The 18,160-nt window shown below is 42.8% G+C and overlaps 1 protein-coding gene across 2 annotated transcripts in view; it reads right to left on the reverse strand.

Moving 5' to 3' along the window:
• DMRT2 (doublesex and mab-3 related transcription factor 2) overlaps nt 1–4,452 on the reverse strand; it is an 8,704-nt gene extending 4,252 nt beyond the window's left edge. For both annotated transcript variants that reach the window (XM_069086811.1, XM_069086826.1), the window contains exons 1-2: nt 3,948–4,452; nt 2,314–2,958 (exon numbers count right to left, since the gene is read on the reverse strand). In XM_069086811.1, the coding sequence (XP_068942912.1) occupies nt 2,314–2,901 (588 nt within the window). In that variant the 5' untranslated portion in view covers nt 2,902–2,958; nt 3,948–4,452. The remainder of the gene's footprint in view (nt 1–2,313; nt 2,959–3,947) is intronic.
• Nucleotides 4,453–18,160: the final 13,708 nt, after the last annotated feature.

An 18,160-nucleotide genomic window follows, 5' to 3' on the forward strand; every position in this document is an offset into this window, starting at 1 on the left:
TCTCTCTCTCTCTCTCTCTCTCTCTCTCTCTCTCTCTCTCTCTCTCACACACACACACACACACACACACACACACACACACCATGTATAAGACCATTTAGAGTAAGGACCCACAAATTATTTGGGGTGTAGAGTAAGTACAACAAACCCACTGAAAACCAAGGCACCAGTTCAGAGGAGACCAAAGTCAAGAAGAAATTTATCCTAACCTGAGAGTGCTGAATGGACAGAGAGGAGATAGTGGCTGTAATGATTCATTACCTACTGAAAGGAATAGATAACTATCCTTGGTCAGTGATTTTGGAGGCTAGTTTTGCCCCCTCTAAGCTCTGGGCAGCTAGGATATCTGTCTTTAGAGATCCCCTTTCTTGTCCCCAGATACTCTGTAAATGCAAGATTAGTTCTTTATGCATTTTAGGAAAATGAGCACAAAATTAAGCCATCTAGAACAGCCAGGTGGAGGAGGGAGAAGGCAGTTTCTCAACCATAACCTCATGAACAGCGATGTGGGTCGTGGCACGCAATCCAGCTCCAGCATATTTCACTGGGCTGAAATCTTAGGCCTAGGAGAGGGCTGGGTTTCTGCTGGTGGGGAAAACTCAGCAATTCTCCTCTGCTACCCCTATACCACCAGCTCTGCCATGGCTACAGGGAAAAGACAGCCCATTTAACCCTGCCATGACAAAAGAAATTAGGGAGAAAGTTGTGGGCTTGCTGGGGAAGAGAGGGGGGTTCTTTTGTTGTTACTGTTCTTGGGTTTTCCTTAGAAAACTTGAGTTGGATGGAGACAAAGTAAGTCAATTTATTTCTGGTGTTCGCTACCAGGGATCAGGGAGATTATCTTGCTAAAAATAAATTCAGGTCTCCTCTCTGAGTATTCTTTCTATCTCCATTCCTCAAAAGGGAAGGAGCTATCAGCCTGGTGTGTTATTTGGGCAATAAAAAGAAAGTGGGATGTGTAATACACTTTATAGTATTAACAGTGGTAGAGTCAGGCAATGGCTAACTCATATTTATATTAAGAGGGAGTAAGATTCGAAGCCAGGAAATTTAAATCTTGCTTCTGATACTGTGTGACCACAGGCAATTCATTTGACCTCTCTGGGCCCATGCTCTAAGACAAAGTTAGAGATGAGTTGATGATCTATAATCAATGAAGGGTACCCCATTGAAATCATAAGTCCCATAACTCTTTCACATCGACTTTCGGGTGATCTCAGCCCAGAATTTTTTCCATTCCCTCAGAAATGTATGTAAGAAGACCTCTAAATTTCTCAGTCCTAGAGCTCAAGCTGGCAGGAACAAATAACCTAAGGCTTCCTCCCCAATCTTAGCAGTCTGACCATTCAAAAAAAATTTAATTCCACTAACAACCATTTATTTATCATTTCCAGTCTAATTGAAGACAAATTAGTAGAAATGATTGGGGAGGGGGAAGAGAAGGCACAGAGGGAAGCCCCACTCCTACTGTCTCTAGCCCCCAGAACTGTGAGACTGTCAACCGAGAGGCTCTTCTATATTGTTTTTAAGGGAGTGAAAAAAGAGGGTAATTGGGTTCAACAATAAAACTGAAAGGGAAGAATAGCAGGTAAAAGGTGGCTGTCCTTGGTCAGACATTTTGGAGGTTAGCTTTTTCCCCTTTGGGCTAGAATCTCTGTCTTTAAAAAAATCCAGCACCCGAGTTAGTGGGGTTGTCTTTCTAAATGCTCATGGGATCATAAGATTTAGAGCTGGAAAGAACCTTAGACATCTTTAATCCAACCCTCTCTTTTTATAGATGAGGAAATTGAGTCCCAAAAAGGATTAGTAACTTTTTACACACAAGCAGTAAAAAGTGCATGTAACTGAACCCATGCCCTCTGTCTCCGACTCTATCCCTCATTCCACTGGACAAGGGTTACTTAAGCTGAGGTCCATGAACTTTTTTGTTTAATATTTGATATATTTAATATCATTTCAGTATTTGATCATTGTATTCCAATATAGTTGTCTTCTTTTGATTTTATGCCTTTGAAAACACTATTCTGAGGAGTCCAAATGCTTTTTCAGATTGTAGAAGGGTCCAGGACATAGAAAAGGTTAAGAATCCTTCAGTACAGAATGTCTCCTCACTTCTTAAGATTCAACACACACGTACACACACACCCCAAACTCCCCTCTGATGCCCCCTAAAGAGTGGTGCTCCGGTTACCTGTACTGAGTGCGCTCGCGCGCACACACACACACACACACACACACCCTTCGATGAACTCTCCCTCTGGTGGAGAGTATCTACCACCACCACCACCAGTTCCCTCCAAGCCTGATACCCACCTCGGTGGCCTGCTGCCTCCTGAGTGCCACCTGAGCCGCCATGACCCGCTGTCTCTCCACTACCAGCAAGCAGTTGGCACACTGGCAGTCCCGCCAGCGACAGAAGCGCTTGTGGCCCTTCAGGCAGGACACCACTCCGTGGTTTCGGCAGCGGGCGCACTTGGGCGTGCGGCTCAGCTTCCTCTGCTCGCCCCCGCCTCTGGAACAGCTGCCCCCTCGCTCTGCCTGTCCTACCGCCTCCGGCTGCCCCTGCAGGGGCTGCTGGGGCGGCAGTGGCCGCGGCGTCTGGCCCTGTTTCTGCAATTGCGCCAGCTGCTGGGGTGGGTCTGGCACCCCCAGGGACTGTCCTTCGTCTTCCCCCTCTCCTTCTTCCTCTCCTTCATCTTCCTCCTCTTCCTCGTCTTCGTCCTCTTCCTCGTCCTCCCCTTCCCCGCCGGGGGGCAGGGAGTTGGACCCACGCGACTGGGGGAGCTGCGGCGGCAGCAGCGACGGCGACATCTGCGGTCCCTGGCTCTCTTCCTCTAGCTCCAAGCTCTCCACGTCTATCTCCCAGTCCCCCGGCGCAAGGGCTGCCTGAAGTTCGGTCATGGCTGTGCGCCTTGGGTCTCCCCTCCGTTCAACCCGTACCTTGGCCCGACCTGTTCACTGTGAAGACAAAATGATACCCAAGAGATCCAACCCAGCTTCAATTACTTTCCTGATCACGGAACCCCACCGAGACTTAATGGCCTTTAATTTGCCTCAAGGTTACCCATTCCCAAAGAGTGCGCCCGCTAGCACACACACAGAGACGCACAAAACCTTAATGCACTTAGCCCCAGGACATACAAAACACTGATCCTTATCACCTTAGCACAAATGAAGTGTAATTATTATGTACATGTCAGGTTTCTGTCAAATGCGGTCATGCTGAATTTATTACCTAGATCTTACGCCAACCGGGATAACTAACTGCACTTTGCTCCATTCATTAAACAAATCTCGTAAAAGTTATTGCCTCTCTCTCCGGATTCCCATACAGAGTTCCTGCGTCATACTTGGGGCCTATTACTTCAAGATGAAAATCTCTATTAAAACGTGTATATATCTCTGCTGTTGGTCTAGGCCAGACTAGGCCACCTGTCAGACTTCACTAAAGACAAATTGGTCTGGCGACACCAATACAGAATCTGTTTTTCCCTTTCTTAGAAGCTGTTTGTAAACTGGTGACAAAGCCCTACCATACCTAGTTATCTTTTCCCCTAGCCTAACACTTTGTGAAACTACAAAAGGACACAATTATGCCCCATTGGTGCCGCTTGGTTTTTCGGATGAATTATATCCCTCATTCTCCAGAAAGAATTAGAGACTTTGTAAAGCGAGTTCGGCTTCTGTTCTTTAAATACCACCAGAACACTTGTTAGAAAACTGCCAGTGGCTCCCCAAAAGTCTTTCACACTCACAACAACTGAGCTATGTAAGGCCGAACCCGGGTGGGTAGTACATGACATATTCCTTGGGTTAAATCTGTTACGTCAAAGGACCTAGCTTAAAACTTTAAAAGGATTTTTTAAGTGTTTGTGGTTTAGGGGCACCCCAAATCCAGGATTTAGCTCACCTCCCACATCCAATTTCCCCCCAGCAATCGGACTCACCAAAGATATGTGGTCCAGGGCGGCAGGAAACGCAAATGACATCCAGTCTTGTGATCTGGCTCTCAGATTGCTGGGTGAGCTTGTGAAATGAAACAATCAATGTTCTGTAGAGTTGACAGTCGGGACAGGGGACCCACTAGATGGGGGAGGGGGGGAGGTTCGAAGAGGGGGGACAAAGAAGGCAGAACGGAAGGGGCGGAATGGAAGAGATACAGGCAAGCTCTCAGGAGCCCATAGCAGGCATATGAACTCAAGCCCTGGTTAGAGGGGTTGGAGGGATGGGGGCTCTGAGCCGAGGTAGAGCCTTTTGCAGCCCTGGATGCTGGGAAGAGGTGCTGGAAGACGTGCGGAGTCGTGGAGACGCCTCTGGGATCGCTATAGCAGAGAGAATGTAGGACAGTTAGTAATAGCCCTGCTTTGACCGAGGCAGCTTGCTCCTGTGCACTGCTCTGAGGCCTCACACACAGGTCGGTCTACAGTAACAGTCCCGGGGCCGCCTCGCCCCTTCCTTGTATTATCCGCTCAGACTGCCGCGCTCCGGACCAAATGATTGGTAGGTTGTCAGCCGATGTGCGTTCTGATTGGCTATGGAGTTTCCTTGGCCCTCGGTCCCCTCCGCCTTCTCGGTTACCGCTTGTCTCCTCCCCTGCCGTGCCCTGCCAAGTCCGGCTGTCTGTGCTTTCGGTAAAGCGGGGTCACCTTTACCAAAGCAAGCACTAATTGAACAACAACTGGGGTCTAAGGAAAAGTCATTGTTTCTCTCTCGGGCCAGAAAGCAAAAATATAGCCACTCATATATACAGAGGCACAATGATAATGGGTTTTCAAAGCCTATATTGTAAACACATGGGAGAGAAAGTAATAAATACTACCGCAGGAGGTCAGGGGGGACTAGAGTGGGGTAAGTCACAATCATTCTAGTGAGACTTAAAATTAAACGAAAGTTAGTGGGGGAAATGACGGCGTTCTTTTTCTTCTGGAAACCACCATTATTCAAAACTGCTCGTAATTCAAAATCTCTGTACACACTTAACATTTACGTGTAAGAATCTTTCATTTTAGAAACCCAAAGCTCTCCATCGTATTACTCACCCCTTCCAAATTGTAAAGTCGTCTTTTGTTTTTGTTTCTAATGTTTATCCGATATCGAATTTTATTTTTCTGTTGGGATAACTGATGCATCAGCAGTTATGAATGTTTATCCTTTCATAAAAGTAACTATCAGATAAACACGCTGTGTTATGTAAAATATGTAAAAACATATTTTAATATGTTTTATTTTATAAAAGAAAGAGATTTCTTACCACTCTTCCCTTCAACTCTCAAATTCCAGCAAACTTCCTGGAAATGAAAGCATTCACTGTCATTAACTTCACACTATATGAAAAGGGAAGGTTGTTCTTTAATTCATATCTGATGCCTTATGTGTTGATTTTTAAAATTCGAGTGAGTAATTTACTAGTTACCCGGTGATATGCATGGGTTAGGTGAGAGATTAAAAAGAAATCACCCAGGGGTCCTGAAGCTTTTCACCCCTGAACAGGGACGTGTTGGCTTAGCTCCAAAGATCATTTTCACCCCACCATCCTTTCTTCGGAGGATAGTCAAACTTCAGTATCTTTAAACACAACCAACTCACTAATTACGTTAAAACTAAAATTTCTCCATGGGGACTCCTAAACCCCGCCCTCCAAATGATGGAGGCTATGTTCCTGTGTGTTGTGTTTTTTAATTGTTGCTTTTTCCTGAGAAGATTCATTAATTTAGGTGAACGTTTCTGTGCGTGTTTTTAGAAAGTATCTTCCTAAACTCCAGGTGATGGGAATCTCTGAGGCTCAGAGAGCGTTTGCATCCCAAAATGGCAAAGGTTTAAAAGGACAGGCTGGTTTTCGATATTTATGCTTCTCCTGTGCTGATTTCAGAAAATCTCTCGTTTTTCATAAAGGATAAAATAGAAACAATAACAGACAGGTTGTCAAACAAGGAAAGGGAAGATAGATAAAGACTAAATTTAAATAAACCGTTCCTATATCGTCTACTCATAAAGTCGCTACCTTTTGTTTGCACAGCGTGGCTTTTATTTCTCCAAATGCTTTAGAATACATTAGCTCATCTAATCCTCACAACAATCCCGGGAGGAAAGCAATTTTGATGAAACTGAAGTCCAGACGATAAAACTGAGATCCAGAGAGGTTATGTGAATCGTTTAATATTGTGCAGAAAGAGACTTCTAAGGTCTTTGAACTGGGAATCAGGAGACACAGGTTAGAGACCCAGGTCTGCTGCCTCCCTTAAGAGAATGTGATGAGTGCACCCATAAATCTCATGCCAGTTACCCTCAGAGGTACACCACTTACCCAAAAGGAAGCACATTTTGATTACTCTTCTGTCCCCTTCCACGTCCTTGCCCCCTACCCCCAAACGTTAAATATATTTCATCTTGGGCAATTTTCTTGAGTAATTATAGTATATTGTTAGTTTTTGTTTTGTTTTGTTTTGTTTTACTAATCCCTATTGAATTTTTCAGTGTTAATATTTGAAAGCTACAATTTTACCTTCACAAATACAACATTAGCACGTTTCTCTCTGGGAATATGCATGCATAAAGCAAAACCGCAATTACACAGTATATGTTGTACATTTTGCAGACAATGCAATCCTTTATTTTTTTATAGTTGGGGAGGGTTAAACGACAGCCCTTTTCGACAAAGACATTGATGAAAAAAATAAAGTGGACTTGCTCACATTTGGTTAACCATAGAATAAAACTGTTGAGAATAATCCAGATCACTGGTTAAAGCTGGGGGGGGGGGGAGAGATTGAGAACGGAAGAGTACAGAGCAGAGCAAAGAGAGGGAAGGAGAGGAAGTTAAAGAGAAGGAAAGGGGGAAAGAGAGAAGAAGGAAGGAGGAGAAATTAGAAAGAAGGGTAGAAAAAGCAGTGTCACAAGAAAGAGTGGCAGAGGGAAAAATAAAATTAAGAGAGAGTGGACGGGGGAAAAAGAGGGAGAGGCTACTCCCCAAACTGAAAATAAATAAAAGGCATGAGCTCCTCCAGTTTAAACAAATGCTACCTAAGTTAGAAACCACTGGGCCATGTGTACTGTAAACTTCCCACAAAGAGAAAAATACTTGCCAGGCCAACGCTCAAGCCCGGTCCAAGAGTGCAGCCTGCATAATGGTAGAGTTCTGGAGGCTCAAGGTGAAGGGAATATCAGTAGTAATTTCTAGGGAATTGGGGGAAAATAAGGAGAGATGATAAATTGAGGGACCAGCGAGGCGGCGATGTCTGTTGAATGGAATTAATTCATACAAGTTATTTAGTTTGCTGGAGCTGCAAGGGACCTTGGAAATAACCTAATCCAATCACTCCATTCTTCAAACGTGAGGCCCAGACCAGTGAAGTGACAATGGAAGTCGCCGAGCACGAGTGTCAGAGAAGGGATCTGAGCTCAGCTCTTCGTCTAATCATCTTTTCTCTATACATGGCCTCTCTTGAGCTTGATCTGAAATGAATTTAACTGAGCTGAATCAAACTGAACCGAGCTGAGCGGAAATGAACTGAAATGAAGTGAGTTATTGCTGCAAAACACCCAAAGACTAGTAGAGAGAATGAATGATTCCGGGCACCAGGAGAAAAGAAAGAAGAATGGGTTAAAGAAATAGCTTCCACTTCCTCCTTCCCTCAACCCCACCCACACCATCCCCCTCTCTCTAAGCCCATTTTTCACCCTCCCAGTTAGGGATCCTGGGCAAGCTAACTGAGTCCATCTTTAGGCGCTCCTTTCAGGGATCTCTCCAAAATTCCCAGAGACAGAGAGCCTGTTGTTGTTGAGGGGGAGGGCGTGTGGAGCGTAGGTTCAGGACAGAGCTTACAAACTTAGTTGGCCCTTTTCCAGGGACTTCATAATAACGCAGTCCGGTACCCCTTCCCTGGGAAGAAAATAACCGCCAGCAAAATAAGCCCATTGCGCCCCTGCTGGCCTACATCCCATCACCTCGCGCGGTTCCAATTCCCCCAGCCTCCCTTCTGTCAACGCCAGCCCGCAGCCCCTTGTGCTAGCTTTGTTTGAAAGGTTAGAAATTGTGCAACAATTCATTCCCATGCCTGAGGACCTTTTGGCTGGGAGCGCCTAGCAGACCGAGGGCTTGGGCCCCTATCCCGCTGCTTGCCCCCGGTATCTTTTGGGCAGATAGCTGGCTCAGCAGTCTCAGGGGCCTGAACCTCGAAGGTGAGGGAGTTGGGGGGGGGGGGGGGGAGAGTTAAAGTCCCTGGTGTTTGATATTATTCATCCTCAAAGGAGACCCAGGCTACCGTTTGACTTATAAGCATGACTAAAAGGCAAAGACCCTCGGAATCCAGCTTTCCCTCTTGGGGTCCTTCTCTTAAAAAGGGGTCAAAGCATGACAGAAGACCTGTTAGGTGAGGAAACAGAAGTCCCTTTGGCTTGTAAACCGACACCGAATTACAAAGCGAAATTCTGTGAGTCATTCTAGTAAATTACAAAACAGTTTGCCTTCTGTTTACCTTACCCGCGGGGAACAGGAGAGTCGAACCACGGCTTTTCCAAGGAGTGTTTGTCTAACTTTCTTCTTCTTCTCTTAAAGTTTGTTTGCCTTAGTTAGCTCCCGCCTTAGCAGCTCCCCCATCACCACCTTCTAGATTCTCCCACCTGGTAGCCCAAGGGCCACTGTGGCCCTCAGCCGCCGCTTTTAAACTTTGATGAAATGAAACAAGGAAAGAAAAAGATAAATCGGAGGAATAGGATATCTCTTTTTGTCAGTGGACTGGTGGTTTTCCTTCTTCCCTTTTTTATCATTCTTTCTAAAAAAAAAAAAATTCCGTTGTCCAAGACTACCTTACGCTTGCCCCTTCTTCATCCCTATGTTGACCGTTTCTCTTCAGTATTTCTGTGCCGGTGTATGAATGATTTAGCTGATCTGTTGCTATCTCTGCAGAATAAGCATTTTCAATCCTCTCCTTTCCCCTCCACCTCACGCCCAGCACCTCTTCAGCTTCCTGGATTTCTTTTTCCTTAGTGTGTGATGAGGGTCGTTTTGATTAATTTTCGATGATTTAGGTATTTTGATAACTTCTCCCCTGCCAGCTCCACACTCTCTAGCCCAGGCTTAGTTCTAGGGAAGACGCTTTGGAAGCTTACTGTTCTCCAAGAAACTGCAACAGCCTCGGGTAGTTTATGCTGCCTGTTTCCAAATGAGTCCTCTCCGCTCTATAAGAGTTCTCTCTCTACACCTGTCCTCTGGGAGAAAAGGTGAGGAACCCTCCTCCTGCCCCTTCACTACCCTGAGGTGGTACTTAAGGCTTGGCTAGGAGGTGTCCTTTCCTCTCTCTCCCCAATCCCAACACCTACCTAACTAGCGATGTAGACATGTTTTGATTGAGAGGGAGATAAGAGAAAAGGTGATTCTGCCCCCCCCCCCCAGGCATTTCAACATGCATTGTTAATGAGAGCTATGATGGATGTACATGGATTCATAGTCTGTTTCACTTGCATAACTCCAGTCTGACAACAGCTGAATCAAATGTGTCTAGGAAACTTTTCCCCTCCATCCCACAGGAGATAGCAAAGGGCAATTAAGAAGCAAAACAAAACTAAAGTTTGAACAATTCTGACCATTGAGAAGACAGAGAATAACAAATAATCCCAGATGGGATTTCTTGGATATGATTTCCCAATTTGTTTTGTGTAATCAAAAATAAAACTGTCATATGCAATTGCGGAAATAATCTGAGGGAGGGGGGAAAGAGAAGTAAAATACTAGTACGGTTGCTGTTAATCTTGCTTTTAAGGCAGTTCCTTTCCCTTTAGTGGGTTCTTCTAAAAAGATGATCAAAATGAAAATGAAATCTGACATCCTATTCTTCCTAAAATGAAAGTCACATATTAAAGTCACTAACAAGTTATGTCCTCTCATGATAAAATGGGCAATCAGAAAGAGATTTTGGAGATCTCACAGTATAATCCCCTCATTTTACGGATAGGAAGTGAATAATGTTCTGAGAGGTGAAGTGATTTAAGTGTCCAAGGTAACTCAGCTACTTAGTGGAAAGATTTGGGAGTAGAAACAGGCCTCCCAACTCTTTGTCCCAGAATCATTATACTATGCCAGGAGTGGACCAAATTTACTGTATCTGGTTTCCAGTGAATCCATAACCAAGAAATCATAATGCCCTGTATCCCATATGACCTCCCCCCCACCCATTTTTCTTTTCTCTTTGTCCTATCTTTCTTACTAGGAAATATTTCAATTCTCCAGGGGAAAAGTTTGGGAGCAGGGTAAAATATGAAGTGACTAAAGGGTTCCTTGGTTTCTCAGGAGGGTGTCAAGCGTAAGTCAGGAGTTGTGATAATATTTTTTAAAACTCTCATTTTGTATTTTTTTTGTGTGTATGTTAATATCTGGAAATGTTAGCAGAGCAGATATCTAGCTGCCATCAGGAAGTGACATTGCAATTCCCTCCAGTACAAATACATCTTATCTAATCATCTCTCTCTAGACCTCCAACTACATTTCTCCTCTTCTCCATTGAAACTAGGTACTGGTTGACACTGAGGTGGAATGAATTGAGTAGGGAGAGGGGCAACACCCCCAAATGCCCAAGATTCATGTCATCCCTATGCCCAAGACGTAGGAGACCAATCCATCCCCCCATTTTCTCATCTCTGAGAAGCTCTTAGAGATAAGATGTTCTTCAACACTAACAGAAATAGCCAGCATTGGGAACTTCTTACCTAGCATTTAAGTTCAGAGGTTACCTGGACTTGGATTGGAAATCCTAAGAAAATCTTATACCTGACATTCAAAATCCACTACAAATTTTTTTTTATGACAGGAATCCATACCAGTCCATCGAAGTAGGATGGAAATGAACTCCACAGATAGGAAAATAGAGTATTGATTAACTATCTTGTCCAAAAAATGCTGTACTTGGAGTCAGAAGGACAGGTTCAAATCACATGGGGCAAGTCATTTAACCTCTTGAAATTACTACTGCCTCATCTATAAAATTCTGATAAATACCTGAATCATCTGCCTCACAGGGCCATAGTGCATCCCAAATAAGATAATATTTGTAAAGTGCTTGGCAAAGTAGTATATAACTATCAATTATTATTAATGTTTCTTACTCCTTGGCACAGAGCCCTGGGGAATGGCATCAGTGGGGGCATATGACCATGGAAGGAGAAAAGCCCTGAGGGAAACACAACTGTGGTACCAGCTGGAAAAGCCCTGGATTTAATAGATAAAGAATTCAGGTCAAAACAGCTTGAACATGTCGCATACTGACTTTTTAATTATCCTAGCTGCTAGTGCCTTTACCATAAAAATTCCCTTTTCTGCTTCATATATGTGTTACATTTACTTACACATTTTGTCTTCCCCATAGATATAAGCTCCTTGACGGCAGGGATTAACTAGGTTAAGTGTTGGTAGGGATGGCAGTGGTGATGGTTGTGGTGGTGGTGGTGGTGGTGGTGATGGTGGTGATGGTGGTGGTGGTGGTGGTGGTGGTGGTGGTGGTGGTGGTGGTGGTGGTGGTGGTGGTTTTGGGATTTCTTTCCCTGGAACCTAGCACAGTGTCTTCCACATAGTTAAATGATTGGTTAAGCTCTGAGTCCTTGGGGGAGACAAAAGCAAAGTGATTACTGACCCTAGCTTTTAGACTGCCAGTTCCATGAGATGTGTTATTCATCAGTCATCCAAGTTAGAGAGACACCATGGCTCAGTGGAAAGATTGCTGGACTTGGAGAGAGTGGACTTGGGTCCAAAATCCACCTCAGACTCTCACTAACTCTAGGACCAAGAAAATATTGCTTTAACTTTTCAGGGCCTCAGTTTTGTCATCTTTAAAATAGGGATAATAAGTCAGCCCTATCTACTTCAAAATGTTGTTGTGAGGAAAAGTATTTTGCAAATATTAAAGTTTTCTGTAAATGTTAATTGTAGGTTTTGTTTAGTCTGGACCTTTGATTTTAGCGAACTCTCAGAGCCAATTGCAAGCTGTTCTGTGTAGCCCCCTAGTCTTAGAGAGAGTTGCTTGGGGCACTGAGAGGTTAAATAATTTGCTTATCATCACACAACCAGTCTGTGTCAGGAGGCATTTCTTGAACTCTGGTCTTCCTGACTCCAGTACTGTTTCTTTAATATGTCCCACTGCCTTTTGTGAGTTTTTATTATTATTTGATTTTCCCCAGGAGAGAAAAATACCAATGGGAAGAATGAAATTATGGTGTAGGTTAATAATTGGAATAAGGTATCTCAAAATCTATACTACCATTCTGGTATTAGTTTGCTGTTACTATAATGTTGTTACTGTTCTGCGGTGTGGCAGGCTATAAAAGATTAATAACCCACGGACTAAAGGACTGAACTCAAAATCCACAGTGTAGCATACACATACCATTAGTCCTCATCTCCTTTCAGAGATGAGGCTCCCATAGACCCTCCCCACATCTCAGTACCATAAGTTACACGAGACTCTCTTATCAGATGTTATCAGCCTATTGCCAGGATGTTTGCAGTCAACTCTGCTTTAAGATACTAAAATCTCTCCTCTATGGGGTGATTCTTGGCTCCCTCAGTGTTAGGACCATCCCTTCCTTGTTTGCCTGCATCCCTGAACTCCACAGCATACTTCAGCATGCAAGATACCAAGGCTGTGTTAAATGGAAGCTGTGATTTTAGCACGAGTGGGAATAGACTATGGAGCTACTGAAAATAGGTACATTGGGACACTGTTGGTAGAATTGGAACTTTCCCAACCTTTCTAAAAAGCAATTTAGAATTAAGTGAGAAAATTTACTAAACTCTTCATACTACTCTTCCTGACATGCCCTAAGCATGCTGAGACAGAAAGAAAGGCCCTATACATGCCAAAGTATTCACAGCAATATATTTCAATGGTGAAAAACACCTGGAAACAAAGGGAGTACCCATTCATTGGAGAATGGTTCAACAAATTTGTATATCGATATAATGTAATATTATTATGCCATAAAAAACAATGAATATAGGGAATTATTGGAAATATGGGAAAACTTGTATGAACTAATGTCTTGTAGAGTGACAAGAACCAGGAAAATTACACATATGATGACTATAATAACACAAAATACCAAGAAGTCAGTATCTGATTAATTATAATGACCAATCCTGATCTAAGTGAACAGACTATGAAACACTCTTCCTTTATAAAAAAAAAAGGGGGGGGGAGAGAAAGCTAGGGGACTATAAGTGCAAACTGTATAAAAGACTTTTTAGAGTTGGTTTTGTTTAACTCTTTCTACTTCTTATAATGGTAGGTTGGGAAGGCGAGGGAATTTGAGATATAACTATGTTACAAAAACAAAAGATATCAATAAAACTTAATTTAAAAATCAATAGTCTTCTCATTCACTGTATAAGTCACTGCTAGCACCTTGTAATTCAAACCCAAGGATTGTTGTACTAATCTATCAGGCTAAGGCTTACAGTTATGGTCTTCTGGTGCTGGTGCTACAGTTATGGACCATGGTGGTATTATGGTGCTGTGGCGTGAGCACTTTGACATTGGCTCCATTAGTGTTCACTTTCATCGAAAGGCCCATCAACATGATTTAGAAATACCAATGCTTGATGCAGTCAATAGCTCTCAAAGGGAGGGGAGAGATGAAAAAAATCAGTTTTCTGGAGCCATACCCCCAAAAGGGTTTATCCTAAGTGTGCCAGGGGGTATTTCTGAGCTAGACCTATGTTTCTAGGATGAAACACCTCTTTTGAACAGAAATTTTAAACCAAAAATTTCCAAGCAAACTGGCCAGATACAGAATATTCACCTCTTTATTTTTCCCAAACTCCTTTCCCATTCCTGCCCATTGCCCCAATCCTAGCCCCATCTTGTTTCCTTCCTTTTATTACAAGTATCAAAAGGTAACAAAGACTGGGATTTAGAACCATCTTGCACATTAATTTGCCCATTGACCTCTCATGACATTAGATTTGGCCTTTAAGAAATCATTGGTAAATATGGAGAAAGCAGTTTCATTTGAGTGATGAGGTCAGAAACCAGATTGTAAACTGTTGAGAAATATGTGTGACAGAGAAGAGGAAGTAGAGAAAATAGATATAGACAGCTTTTCCTTGGAGTTTGGATGTGAAAGAGATGAGATGGAGAGAGATGTTGAGAGAACAGCTTTGGAAGGACAGGAGTTTTTCTACAATCTGGGTTTCTTTTCATTTGAAAAAAAATTTACAGTCTTTTCTTTTTTTTGCATAACAATCATTTCCCAGTGCCTTTCCCCTCTTCAAAAGAGAAGCAGTCAAGCAACACCAAACGATATAGCAACTATATCTCTTGTCATTTATTTAAAGTTCAGCTGCCATTTGCCTTTATATTTATTGTAATCATTGCATGGATTGCTCTTCTGATCTTTGTTTCACTTTTCATCAGTTCATGCGATTTTTGTTTTTTTCTCTGATTTTTTCATAGTTATCATTTACTTTCCATTGCACTACTATGCAAGAATATGTTCAGTCATTCCCCAATGGAAGGGCATTTACTTTGTTCTGAGTTTTTTGCTACCATAAAAAGAACTGCTATGGATGGTTTGGTACATAAGGGACTTTTTATTTTATCTTAGGTACACTTGGGGTACATGCCCAGTAGAGGAAATTCTGGGTCAAAAGATATACACAGTGTAGTAACTTCTCTCCAAAAAAAAATCATTTTCCAGATGGTTGAACTAATTCATAGTTACACAAATGATGTATTAATGCTTCTGGGGTCTCTCCACATAAAAGTGAAGCAGCCCCTCTGAAGTGGGATGAATAAAACCTATTTTTCTTTTACATTTCTATTTTTAATAATTCCAGGGATAAAGTTGCAATATTACACAGTACCTGAAGCAAGATATAAGACAACAAATCTTTGTGGTAATAATTATTCTGGAGAAGAAAAAAAAAAGGTGATGCCTAGGCACCGAGTGGAGGGAAATAACCAAAGAGATACCTATAAACTGGAAACTTATAGAAAGAGAGAAGGGTGCTAGCTGGGGGGGGGGGGGTCTATATAGTGTGTGTGTGTGTGTGTGTGTGTGTGTACGAGAGAGACAGACACATAAACACTGACAGAAAGAGACAGACACATAGACAAAGATGTAGAGACATTAAAAAAGACAGGAAAAACAGTCAGAGAGAGACAGGGAGAAGCGCTCACAAAACAGATGAAAAGAGCTATATAAACTTTAAGACTTCGAGAAGCGATCTTCCCTTTGAAAGCTTTGACCCCAGAAGGCCAGGGCTCTGGATAAGAGCGTTCGAAGGGGGGAAACTGACCTGCTTTTCATTGATATAACATGTGGCGGGCTGCAGGTGCAGCCCTGTTCCCTGCTCCCTGACACCCTGGCCCCTCCTCCCCATCTCCCCTCTCCCCACCCCCTCCTTTCCTCAGAGAATTTATTAGAGGGGTTAGGCCAGGCTAACTAAACTGTAGCCGTAGTGCAATGGTCTGAGGAAGAATGCTTTGATCGTGCCCGGCCGTCCGAGGGTCCCCAGTAGATTACATTGCCAAACGCCAGGGATTCCCACAGCGTGTAAGGTCACAGGCGTTGCCGGCTCATCTGAAACAAATTGCCCTTTTTCTTTGCTCTTCCTCACAGGAAAAGAACCTGGCTGAGTGTGCTGTGGGACTGGGGTGTCAGGGAGAGACAGAAGTGGTCCGTAGGGCTGCGGAGGGATGAACTGAAGGAAAATAAATGCGGGGCGGGGGGAGGGTGTGCCGGGTATTGAGAGCACTCAGACTCAAGAAAAAGAGTAACCTTGCAGCTAGGTGGTGTAGTGAATAGCGCACCGGCCCTGAGGTCAGGAGGACCTAGGTTCAAATCCTGCCTCAGACACGTAACACTTACTAGCTGTGTGACCTTGGGCAAATCACTTCACCCCAATTGCCCTGCCTTCCCCCCCTCCAAAAAAAGTAGCCTCACTTGCCCACGGAGAGAAAGGTCGTCCCTGACGACCAACCTAGGAAGCCACCGATACTGGCTGGTTTCTATATAGCCACCAAACCGAGCCAGGGAACTGGGTTTCTTCCTATGTCTAATGTATGTTTCGTGCAACCCCTAAGGGCGAAAGAGTTAGAGATGCTGAGAACATAACTGTTCTTCTATGTGCCTCGCCTTTGAGGAGGACAAGAAGTTATACCTGGATGAATGGAATCTAGGATAGTTCTAATCCCCAAAGATCTCTCTTTACCAGTGCCCTGGGCAGAAGAGAGGGTCTGCAGTTTCCCTTTTCTTCAGAAGAGAACTGTACTGAGCCTGGAGAGGAAGGCAGTATTTAGGCTGGGACAGTTTTTCAGGCTAGCCAAAGACTCCTGATGCAATCTAATCCATCTTTCTGTAACCGAAATCTAGGCAGCCTTAAACCCTTCCAATTTGCCCTAAGGTTTCTCAAAACAGTATTCAAACTGTATCTCCTTCCCTTTCAAATAGAAAGAAAAGAGAGAAGGGCCTTCCCCCTCACAAACTACTAAAATATCCTGTCTTTGAAAGCCCCTCAAATCCTCCTTCTCCAATTAAATTTATCGAATATTTTAAGGATTAAGTACCTGGCAGGTGTAAGATATTAGGTAGAGAGCTGGTCTGGAAGTTAGGAAGACCCAGGTCCAAATCCTATCTACCACCACCTGTTTAGAGACGAGCCTTTTAACCCTCTCAATGCTAATTTTAAAAAACCCTCTGTAAAACTAAAAATGACAGACAAGTTATTGGTCTGTACTAAGGAAGGAAAGTTCTAGTCTAGAAATTTTCTACGTATGTAGGGAATGTGCAAGATATTATATGTGCTAGATAGGAGATATACAAAAACAAAAAATAAAAGCTCTACCCCCTATTCATACCTTTTTTTCTGAATAAGGCACTTCATGCCGTCATTGACCTCTGGTGTGTGTCTGTGTGTGTGTCTATGTGTGTCTGTGTGTCTCTGTCTCTGTGTGTGTGGTGAGGATGGAGATGGGAAACATCTCCAGAGACATATTTTCCTGAGATTGATTCCAAAAGCCCTCCTTGATAGTGAAAGGAGAGCACATTGTGGCGGTGGAAAATGTCAGCAAAATAGTATAAGATTATAGGAAAAAAATTAAAAGACATTCTCTAGCTCCAGCTCTGTCACTAAACAATTGTGTGACCTTGGAAAAGTTACTTGGTCTCTGCATATTTCAATACCTTCATTCATAAAATGCAATGAAAAATATCCTGTCCTTGCTACTTGACAAGATCCATAATTTTATCCACTACCTGTCTCAATATTTTATAACAAACTTGTATTAAGTAACTACTTGTAGGAGATACAAAATTTAACTACCGTCCAAACTCTTGCCTCTTCAAACTTAATACATATATAATGTGCACAATATATATACATATATTATGTAATCTCCTTTGCTTTTCACAACAATCTTTTGAGGTAGACATTTCTCTTATCCACACTTTACAGATGAAGCAACTGAGACTAAGGGTGGTTAAGTGGCTTTCAAAGGTCTTCCTGCCTCCTTCCTGAGCCTCCAGGTTCAGCTTTATTTACACCAAGACACCTCAAATAAAATTTCTTATGTGGACAAAATTCCTTATGTTAATTCCCATATGAACAATACGTTTCAATTCTGGCCCCTAGAATTACAAACCCTTTTACTACACAGCTAAATGAAAGATATCTTAGACACAGCTGATAATGGTTAACTTTAGAATAGGCATCTCCTGAGCCCTGCCTATATTGGTTTCCTTAGTCACACCCACAAACTATCATTCTGCAATTGTAGCCAAAGCATCTTCAAAATGTCTTCTCTCTTTACTTTTATCCAAACTAGCAAAATTCATGCAGCCATCTGTGGATTTTTAACTTTTCTGCAAAAGGGATCAGGGAGTACTTATAATATTGTGTTGACCTGTGTCCAGAATTTTAAAAGGGAGTAGACTTGTTGGATTTTATTTTGCTAACCATATATACTTTTTTTAAAAAATGGATCTACGTTTAGTATGTAATACAATATATGAAAGCAAACAATAAAATAAGCTGCTATGTAGTTCACTATAGTATCCCTAGATGCCATAGCAAGTTTGGCAAATATATAATATGTAGATAGAGATATATTGATATTAATATATAATGATTGTACCTTTATATGTAGCAAGACCTGTTCAGCAAGAGATTTTTCTC

The sequence above is a fragment of the Petaurus breviceps genome, unplaced genomic scaffold, assembly GCF_028583685.1.
Source record: "Petaurus breviceps papuanus isolate PSGF00001 unplaced genomic scaffold, PetGlider_PUasm1.0 118, whole genome shotgun sequence".
Lineage (NCBI taxonomy): Eukaryota > Metazoa > Chordata > Mammalia > Diprotodontia > Petauridae > Petaurus > Petaurus breviceps.